The sequence below is a fragment of the Triticum aestivum genome, chromosome 7D (assembly GCF_018294505.1).
Source record: "Triticum aestivum cultivar Chinese Spring chromosome 7D, IWGSC CS RefSeq v2.1, whole genome shotgun sequence".
Taxonomy (NCBI): domain Eukaryota; kingdom Viridiplantae; phylum Streptophyta; class Magnoliopsida; order Poales; family Poaceae; genus Triticum; species Triticum aestivum.
In genome coordinates, this window is record NC_057814.1 from 187,690,226 (window position 1) to 187,701,482 (window position 11,257).

The 11,257-nt window shown below is 43.9% G+C and overlaps 1 protein-coding gene across 1 annotated transcript; it reads left to right on the plus strand.

Annotated features, from left to right (window-relative positions):
• Nucleotides 1-6,462: 6,462 nt before the first annotated feature.
• LOC123170139 (aspartyl protease AED1-like) lies at nt 6,463-7,999 on the plus strand. Its single transcript, XM_044587980.1, has 2 exons — nt 6,463-6,625; nt 6,762-7,999. The coding sequence occupies exons 1-2, from the start codon at nt 6,463-6,465 to the stop codon at nt 7,997-7,999; spliced, it is 1,401 nt and encodes a 466-aa protein (XP_044443915.1).
• The last annotated feature ends 3,258 nt before the right edge of the window (nt 8,000-11,257 follow it).

Below are 11,257 nucleotides of genomic sequence, written 5' to 3' on the forward strand. Positions count from 1 at the left end.
TTACGCGAGGAGGACACACACACGAGACAAACTGAAGGAGGAAAAAGACCTACGCAAACGCAGCGAACAGAGAGATTTTGCGACGCGCAAAGTTTGCATCTTTTCTGTTTCTTCCTTTTATTCCTTCTGATCCTAACAAGCCGGCCTCGATCCATTTTACCGGTGCCATCCCACGGACGAGATCGTGGCCAACGATTACATGACTGACAAGGAAAAATAACCACTAGTCCTATTCAGCCGCAGCATGAACACAGCGTGCCTCTGGCTTTATTTTCAGAAAGTTCAAAAACAACAAACAGGTTCAGGTTCAGTAAGATTAACACAACAATTTTCCCGTTCTACATATAGATGCATGGCAGTCTGGTCTTCATGTCATGGTATCCTTAAGGCTTTGCTTAATGTGAAGTTATTTTCTATTTCCGTTATAGCGAGCTTTCTGTTGCCGGTGGGTTTGTTGTTTGTATTTATTTTGGGTATACTTTTTTTGGCTTCACGCATCTCTGCCGGAGAAGTCAGAAACATCGGCTTGATACTAATCAATAAAAGACTTCATTTCTGACAATTGCAGGTCTACCATTTTACCATCGACGATTTGAGGAAATGTGGCATCAAGTTTTGACATTCCAGCAGCTTTTACCTACAGGTATTGAAAAGCCAACGAAATAATAGACATACAAAAAAAAACTATGAAAATTATGTATAATAGATAGGAACCACGAGATTGGTGTCAGGTGCTTCAGATCTATGCAAGGGTTCAACAACGAGGACTGCGGCTCCAGGGCACCGGTCCTTAGGGTCACGTGCACGAAGATTTTCCGACAGTCGTCGACAAGGTCAAGCGGGCTCCGGTTGGGGAGTGGAGACAACGAGCGTCGAAGGCTCGTTCTGGCGGCAATAGTGGTCGTTCAGCGATCTCGGAATCTCGTTGTAATTCTTATTATGTTTGAGATACTTTGTACTTCTGGTGAACTTTTATAACAGATCTGATTTTTTCGCAAAAAAATTAAGAACCTTGAAATGTTTAACCAAAGAAACAATCTATTGGGAAATTGCTCACCGATTAAAGATCCTTAGTTCTTCACCTTTAGGCCCATCACACAGATGCATACAACCATTAAAATTTTCCTTTTTGTGCCGCTACACATGGAGTAATTGACAAAAAATTACCACATTTCACGTATCCGTCCCACAGAACTACCACATTTTGAAAACTGACCAAAAAACTCCAGATTAGTGCTAATTTCGTGACAAAAAACTACCACTTCTGGAAAATGGCCGGTTTAGACGATTTAAACGTGTTTATGGCAGGCGGAGCCCACTCGTCAGGGCTGACATGGCGGCAAAGTCAACTCCGTTTATTTTGACCGTCAAGTTGACTGATGGGGCCCACGCGTCAGCATCACCTTCTTCTTCCTCCTCCTCTCTCTCTATGTGGCATTTCAACAAACACTACATGTGCACACATGGGGACGAGCTGCACCTGTGCCCACGCACGGCCACCGGCTGCAGCCGCGGCCACAGGCGACAAGTAGCAGCAGAGGCCAATACGGCCATGAGAAGCAGCTTGCCCTGCCGCCCCCACCACTGCTGCTCCCCGGCGGCCCCTGCTGCCACGCACGGTCACGAGAAGCCGAGAATGGCGTCGTGCCCGCCGGCGAGGGAGCAGGGCAGGAGGAACCAGGCGAGGAAGCGGAAGGAGTGGCTGAGCTGCGCGGTGTAGTCGGCGCGCACCTCGTCTGAGTCGTGGCGAGCGCGGGCGGCAGTGGTGCTCCGGCCATGGTGAGCATCAACGACGGCGGGAGCGCGGCAGTGGGCGGAGCTATCAGGGCGTGGCTGGGCGCTGTCGGCAGGCGAGCGCGGCAGTGGGCGGAGCTAGCGGGGCGGGGCTGGGCGCTGTCGGTAGGCGAGCGCGGCAGTGAGCGGAGCTAGCGGGGCGGGGCAGCAGCAGTGCATCAGTAGGCAGGGGCGCTGTCACTTAACAGGGAGCAGGGAGCAGGAGGAGGAGGAAGAAGGTCGCCGGTGCCACGGGCTGCCGCTGCTCACCGGCGTCGACGCGTCGGCACGGTGGTGCTGCCCGATGCACATAAGGTGCTTGTTGAAATGTCAAACAAGGAGGAGGGGAGGAAGAAGAAGGTTGATGATGACATGTGGGTCCCATTTGTCATAACGGTTAACTTCACGGTCAAAATAAACAGAGTTGACTTTGCTGCCGGTCCCACATGTCATAAACAGGTTTAAAATCATAAAAACGGTCATCAACTCAACTTGGTAGTTTTTTGTCACGAAATTAGCACTAATCTGGAGTTTTTTGTCAGTTTTTAAAATATGGTAGTTCTGTGGGACGGATACGTGAAATGTGGTAGTTTTTTTTCAATTACTCCTACACATGCTTATTCTGATGCAATACAATGAAAACCGGTTTCCAGCGTAGTGGCTGACATAAAATTCAATGATGATAAATGGAAAATTTTAATTAATATGCCAACAATTGAAAGTGGCATGTAACAATTCCCCATATTCATTCATACTCAAGTGACCCTGATTTGAATCTGACGATTAAGAGTTGTTTCTATAGTGATTGGTCTTCAAGAAGACGACAATTATAGGATACTTGGCCTTCACTTTCTGGAGGTGTCGGGCGACCATTGTGGTATAAACCAAGAACAAATTATCAATAATGGCCTCGCCAAAGTGCTCCTTCATCAGTGAATCCATCACCGCCCTTATGAACTTGGTAACATTCGCCCCACTGCCGATGCAATCAAAGACAATTTCACTATCTGCATTGTCGCCCAGCGGATCCCAACTTGATTCGAAGACACCCATGTGTTCGTTGTGGAAAAGCCCGCTCTCCTCGGCCAAAGCCTTCACTTGGTCCATAGATGACGCGTAGAATGGATGGTTGAAAGTGATCAACTTTTCCTTCTCCACAAGACCCTGGCACCCATTGCAAAAACCAACACTCTGGCTATTGAGCAAAGCTTGTTTCACTTAATGTCTACTCCCTCCGTTGAAGAGTGTATATTTAGAAATTTTAGGACAAATTATGAAGTTGAGTAAAAAATGCATTGGAAAAAGCATAAGCCACCATCTCTCTTCTCTTTAATTACCCAACCCCCAATGAGCTAAGTGCATGTAGAAATTAAGAAGACCATGTGTAGATTGCTATTGGTCTTGATTACCGTGTGATGAGAGAGAAGTATTTTTTTCCTACTTTAAAGTGCATTGGAAAGATAGAAGTACACTCTTTTATGGACAAATATTGAAGCTAGATGTACACTCTTCACCCGACGGAGGGAGTATGTTTTAAGCTGGTATGAACAATTCTTCCATACATAAGATATCACTAGCAGATATCTCGTGATTAGCATTATACAAGCCCACTAGCAGAGTATACCTTTGGTACTAGAAACAGAAGAATTTGAGCAAGCAAGTTCTACAAGTTGCGTACTTCATCTTGAAACAGTATGTGTTGCGATAATTCAAGGCAGAGCCCGGGCTCGGATGCACCTGTTCAGGTAAAAATTCAAAAAAAATATTAGAAAAATTCAAAAAAAATTAAAAAAATCGGGTGGTAGATAATTAGGTGCGTGGAGCCAAATCGCCGCACTCTATGTGTTGGCTCTTTCATCCTAGGAATGTTAGCACCATATGCCCACCACATGCAAGTTCTTTGTAATGCAGTTTAAGGAACAATGACAATTTTTTTGGTAATCTTCTTGGTACAATTTTATCACAACTGGTGGGGTATTCTTCCCAATGTAGATGATCTCTTCTTTTTTAGTAAGGTATCTTTGGGGATAATCCTCCTTTGCATAAGGATAGTATTCTTCCCCTAGTTCCTATTTCGCACCTTAAGCGTCGGTTATAGTGCAATTTGCTAACCGGCGCACAGCCCACTACTGCACTATGTATGTAAATGGGTCGGCCTATGTAGGTCTTTTCTTCCACCGTTTTTTTGGGAATATTTCCAATGATTGTACTGGCGGTTTTTTTGGGTGTTTTTTCTTCTAGTTTTCCCTCGCATGGGTTTTGCCAGCTTTATCATTTCTTTTTAGGTTTCAGTTTTATTTTTTTTATTTTTCGTTTTTATCAAATTTGTGAACTTTTCAAAAATCCATGAACTCTTTCAAATTTGTTTTTATTTTTCGAAATTTCTGTCAAGTTTTTTCCAAATCTGTGAACTTTTCTCATATTTGTGTTTTTTCATTTTTGCAAACTTTTTCAAATTATGAACTTTTCTACATGTGAAATTTTCTCAAGTTTGTGATTTTTTTTCCAAATTTCATGATTTTTTCAAATTTATTAAACTTTTTCCAATTTTTCCCTACATTTTTTATCCTTTTTGAAAAGGTCAATGGTCAACTCTCCATGGTCAAGGGCAATGGTCGCTGGTTGCCCGGTCAACAGTCTACGGCCGAAGGTCCACCAGTTAACTCTTTTAAAATAAAAGGCAGCTAGGCCGGCCCCATATACTCACAACTAGTGCTAATTAGGTGTGATCGTCCCGCTCTCTACTTGTACATTTTTTTAGCAAAGTAGGCTAGACTTTATTAATCTGTGGCATTGTTTACAGGAATTACAAGCATATCATGGGGATTACCAAGCCAAATGTGCCCGCTCTCCACTTGTACATGCGAGAAAGACAACCTTCTTTGTCGTGGGCTTAGGCCGGGAAAAGTAGCTGGGCTAGGGAAAGAAATAGGCACAAGGGGGAAGAAAATTAAAATAAAAAGAGAAAGAAATGGGCCTGGCCCATTTCATGGAGGGATACGAGGGAGAAGACTTGGGCTAAATGGAGGGTTTGGGCCTGATTAGGATTTTCTGAAAATTTTAAAGATTTTTCATATTACTAATATCATAGAAAAAGTATCTTCAAAAACAATCACAGGAAAATAATTATATAATTGTCCAATCTTTTCCTAAGGCGCGAAAAAAAATCTAATAAATTAAATTACTTCTTTTGTCTCTAGGAAAAATAGTTGCCACCCAAACTTAGTTTTGGAAATTGGACTTATTTTCAAAATCACAGCAACGGACTATTAATAATTCTCTAAAATGATTTTATATGTCTTATTAATGGCTCATAGGATTTTTAACATCCAAATAAATACTTTAAGAGTCAAATGAGATCCTGATAAAATGTCAATCCTCCATGTTTGGGAAAGTTATATTAACTTTATAAGTGAACATGGTGGGAAAAATATTTTAAATAACTATAACTATGCAAGGAAGCATTTTGAGCTTCTGTAAACTTTTCCCAACCAAGAATCAGAGTTTTAGATAATCATGTTAATCCTCTTTAAGAACAAGGTTGACAACAATTTAAGTAAGTCCTTAAAAGTTTCAGAAAATCCAATCAAGTAAAAAAAATCCAACATCATTTATTTTAATAAAAATTCTATTTAACAACCCAAAAATTGATGGTTTTTTGGGATGTTACATCTAAATCAAGGCTATAGATGCATGTGAGCAGTGGTAATTGCGTGACAATCTGGCTGACAACTATTACTTATCTATTGAAAGTGCGGGTGATGACACATGGTGACTTTGGTTTGGTGGTGGACTGGTGGTCGACACATTTTGTTGTTGCATAAGGGAGAGTGTACTTGGAATCAACTTGGTGTCATCTTTGTAGATAATTTGAAGTAAAACCCGTATATTTACTTTCATAAAGTAAAAAAACAAGACCAACCCGGATTAGACTAGCTTGTTGGGAATTTTTATAGAAGAAAACTCCGTGAGTATCAAATGCTCAAGCCAAGACTTGAACCGTGGTGGGCTGGCTGCGAACTCCCGTGTCTTGCCAACTGAGCTACCCTCAGTTCTCACTTTCATTAAGTAATAAAAAAATGGCGTGGGATGTGTATCACGGACTGTTTGTTGAAAGCCGCCGGTCAAATATGTCACTAAACACTAACAAACAATCGCCCGAGAGAACCATTTGTGATTATCTTTGTATAAAACTAGGCTGATGAAACGTCTGAGCTAACCTGTCTTAGGTGTGTGGAGCTGTTACTGTACATGAAAATGCACCCGCAAAAAAAAGAGTGTACATGAAAATGCATTTTTTTTTTTTGCCACTTAGAATGAAGAAACTGACACAGACGTTGGCAGTCTTAGTGCGGCAGCTAAACAACAACTAAAACCTCCCCAGCTGGAACTCCATGGCAATCGCTCACAGGCGTACAAACCTTGTGCTGAAACCTTTGGGCATGACGGATGATAATATAAGAAAGAAAGACTACCTGACTATGCACAAGGCTGGACTTCCGACCAGCCAAATAACTCCACGTCTCTAGTGGATTGATAACTGCTCAATCAGATACTTGCCACATCAACCAGTACGTAAGATTTTCGTAACACTAAGCAATCTCGAGTTTTTATATGAGAGCACAACAAGAACAATGCTACAGGCCTACATATATAACGCAAGCTTCTGCGATCGAGTTAACCGGCAAAATGTCTTCGGCCATTCCATCTCTGCTCTTCTGCCTGCTTCTTCTTGCTCCCCAGCTTGGCAGCTCTTACCACACCAGCAGCAACTCCCACAGCGGAAGGCATGTCGTCCTCCGTTCATCCCACGATTCGAGGGTTCCGCCGAGCTGCCCGCCCGTCCATTCCGGTGAAGTACTCCGCACAAATTAACCTCTGCAACAGAACGTGCTTGCATGCATGCAAATGAAATAATGAGTTGGTCACGGTCGTCTCGTCATTCTCCCCGCTCTTTGGCTAATTATTAGCTTGTCCACACTTTTCAGGTGATGACGACGGTGGGCCGCTGCCCGTAATGCATCGGCGGAGCGCGTGCACTCCTTCCAGCGCCGGCTTGGACCAAAGCAAGCCCTCGGTCCGCGACACCTTCGACCGCGACGCCCTCCGCCTAAGCACGCTCTTCGGGAAGTCTGGTGTGACGATCCCCTCGACCGGCACTCCACTGGCGGCTTTGCCGGGCGCGTCCGAGTACCACGTCGCCGTCGGCTTCGGTACGCCGGTGCAGAAGTTCCACGTGGGGTTCGACACGGGCAGCGCCTCCGCGGGAGCCACGCTGCTCCAGTGCAAGCCATGCGCCGGGGCCCGTGGCGCGCCGTGCCCCCGTGCTTTCGACCCGTCCAAGTCCACCTCCCTTGCCCACGTCCCGTGCGGCTCGCCGGACTGCGACGTAAGCGAGTGCAGGGGACGCCGCTGCACGCGCACACTCAACTGGAAGAACGGGCTGCAAAATGCCACCTTCGTGACGGACACGCTCACGCTCACGCGGTCGGTCACCGTGGACAAGCTCAGGTTCTTTTGCCTGGAGATGGCCGCCAGGTCGGGGGACGGCTCGTCCGGCATCCTGGACCTCAGCCGGGACAGGCACTCGCTGGCGTCCCGGGTGGCTCCGTCTCCGGCCACGGTGACCTTCTCCTACTGCCTGCCGTCGTATGCCGACTCCATCGGCTTCCTCTCCGTCGGCGCCGCCCGGCCGGAGCTCGCCGGCCATAACGTGTCCTACGCCACCCTGCGGAGCAAGGCCCTGCACCCGAACCTCTACTCCGTCCAGCTCGTCGGTTTCTCCATCGCCGGACGGGATTCCAAGATCTCGCCCATCAAATTCGTTGGTGACACGGTGTTCGAGCTGCACACGACCTTCACCTACCTGAGGCCGGACGTCTACGCGGTCCTTCGCGAGCAGTTCAAGGGGTGGATGAGGCCGTACCGCGCCGCGCCGCCGCTGGGTGACCTCGACACGTGCTACGACTTCAGCGGCCTGAGCGCCCTGATCCTGCCGGACGTGACGCTCCGCTTCAAGGGCGGAGCGACAATGGACCTTGACATCGAGAACTTGATGTACTTCGAGGACCCCGGGAACCACTTCTCCGTGGGGTGCCTCGCGTTCGCCGCGGCGCGCACCCTGGAGCCCGTGGTTGCGGTGATCGGAACCCTGGCGCAAGGGATGACGGAGGTGGTCTATGACGTGCTCGGAGGAAAGGTTGGGCTAATTCCCCGCCGCTGCTGATTGTCAACGTGCATGATGCATCTATGCATAGCTTCTCGTTTTGCTTGCTTCACAAATGAGCGCCCATGTAATAAGAATCATAAGTCATATAGTCGTATGTAACTGTGGATTGGAGTTATATCCTTCCCAGGAATGAATAAACAACATTGGAGTTATATCTTTTAACCCACGATGTTCTTTTTATTTCGCAATTGCTAATTTGCTATTCCTTATGTGCTTGATTTTCTTTTTGGCATCAATCGATTCTACCGAGGCCAAAGACAGGGCGACATGACAAGTGGCGGTGAAGAGCGTCGACCTCGATAAGACTAAGCCAGGGCCTCCTTAGAGACGGAGACGACGCTGCAGGCGGTAGAGCTTGCAGCGTCGCCGATAAAGGAGAGGAAGAGGGTTAACTGGTGTGGGTGTGATGGGGATTGGCGGTGGGGGAGGGGGCTACATGCCTTCGTTGGAGAAGAACATGAGGTGTATGGGTTCGAAAAGGGGGTTATAGGGATGGTCAGGGCGGCGGTACGTAGTATGACGGCTGGCAGAGGCAAGGGGAAGGCTGGACAGCAAGGCGGTCAGAAAGGCGGGGGGCAGCAGGCATGTCGACCGGCAACAGATGGTGGCTTGCATGAGGGAAGAAGATATGCATCGCTGTAGCAACACGCAAGCATCCCTCACGACTAGTACTGGCCATCTCAGGCCTGGCCCTGTCGGCCCACCCAGGCCCGGCCCTAAAATCTAGGGCCTAGGCCCGATGGGCTTGCCCATGGGCCGGGCTTGGGCCTGAGTTTTGAGCCCACCAGCAAGCCCTGGACGGGCTTGGGCTTGGCATATTGGCATTTTAAGGAAGAGGCCTGGCCCACGGCCCTAAGCCCTAAGGGCTTTTCAGGGCTTTTTACCAGATGGGCCGGGCTTGGACTTGAAAAGTAGGCCCGATGGTAGGGCCTGGGAGGGCCTGGGCCTCAGTTTTCTGCCATGGGTTTTTTCAAGCCCGGCCCAGGCCCGGCCCGGCCCGGTCCATGGCCAGATATACTCACGACCGGCACGTCCTGGGTCAAGTTACGCGCCAGACTATATCTCGCCAAATGCGACATGTAACTCTGGCTCGGCTCTGGAGTTCATATTTATGGGCCGGCCCATTAATGTGTTTTCTCGCTTGGTTGCTGTTCCGTCGGTCACTCGCTCGCTCATTATTGTAGGGTTTTCTTCTTCTTACCAGCACGCACCTGGACTTGTCCGGTCTTATTGGTTTTTCTTTCTTTTTGTGTGTGTCTTTTTTCCCTTTGTTTTTCGTTTCTTTCTCTATTTTCTTTTTTTTTCATAGTGTTTCACTAGTTTGCATCAGTTTTTTCGGTTTTCTGTTCTTCTTTTTGTTATTTCTATTTCTTATTCTGTCTATTTCTATTTCCTTTGTTTTTACTCGGTTTCTTTCTATTTTTATATGTTTTCACTAAGTTTCAATGTTTTGCATCGGTTTCTGTGGTTTTCTTTTTTTTTCTATGGTTTTCTTTGTTCCTTTTGTGGTTTTCACCTTTATTTTTCTCTTTTTCAACACATGTCTACTTTTTCTGCATACAGATTTAATAGATTTCATATACAACGGGAACATATTTTTGTAATTTTTTTCAGCACATGTCTATTACAAACAATACATTTTTATATACATAAAATAAGTATCTAAATTTCAATATTTTTAATACATTATTAACATTTTTATATTATGTATTCGGATGTCTAGTTTTTTCATAAGAGTTGTACATTTTTTGTACACTTTTGAAACAGTGTATTTATACATGTTTAACATTTGAAATACTTGATTTAACAAATTTTTAAAAATATGCATTCTTGATGGTTACTTTTTTTGTATACATTAAGAACATTTGTTATACATGGTTAATAGTTTTTAAATACATAATTAACATTTTTAAATACAATGTGTTTTTCTTAGAAGGCAAGTTCTCATGTCTGCTTTTTCATACACATTTTTTTCGTATACACTAGAAATATTTTTTAACACATGTTTTACATTTCTCATGTACATGATTCACAATTTTTCAAATATATGTTTTGATGTCTACTTTTTTTCATGTGCATTTTACATTTGTCGTACATATTAGGAACATTTTTTAATACATGTTTAAAAAACAATTAATTACATGTAACATTTTTTATAATGTCATGTACAATTGTTGAAAACATAAACATTTTTTGTTACAACCATTTTTTAATGCTATCAACATTTTTCTAACACAATTTCCTCCAAACGAACATTTTTTGACACAAGACAGACACTTGTTTGACAGAGGACAAGCATTTATTTCAAATATTCATTATTTATTTGTGGAATATGTATTTTTCGATTTGTCTAAGAAAATATAAAAAAAAGAAAAAAAGGAAAGAGAAAAACAGAGTGTTGAAACAGAGAGCATTTAAAAATCAAAGATTTCATTCATTTAGAATCCGTGTATTAAAAAACTGTTCACGATTTCAAAAACAGACGGGGAATTTGAAAATGTTCATGAATTTAAAGAGTTTCTGAATTGAAAAAAGTTTGCATATTCAAAAATATCGTGAATCAAAACAATATTCATGAATTGAAAAATGTTCATGGATTTTAAACAAAGTTCATGAATTCAAAAAATGTTCACAGATTTTTAAAATAGGCTTCATGAACTTGCAAAAATTTCGCGGTTTTAAAAAAGTGTTTAGGAACTAAAAAATATCCATGGATTTGGATAATGTTTGAATACAAAAAATATACGTGAATTTGAAAAATGTTCATGAACTTAGAAATGTTCACAAACATGAAATATGTCACAATTAAAAAAAGAGTTGTATGGTTTGGTTACCCAAATGTATACTACAGTCTAGCATATTAACATCGCGTGCCCCAAAAACATGTAAAAGCAAGTAAAAGTTTTTTTGGTTGTATGGTTTGATTACAGATCCTCCACAACGACTTAGTTTGTAACCAAGCCCATCCCCACCTCGCAACTATGAATTTACAACTCCGCTAAGAAATGAATCAACATGGCACGTTGAGAACGTGAGTTAGAGTGAAGCAATATATATTGCATTATGGCTACAAAACTATCTTCCGGGCTATCTTGGCTTATTCCCCTGCCATGCTAATAGCCTCCTTGCAGGTCACAATTGCGATATGAACTTGGGGCATCTGTACAACCCTAAATTAATTTGAATAAACAAAGCAACATTCATGTGAAATTTAGAAGAGAAGCTTAACATGAATGAGAGGATGAGGGCTCTGAG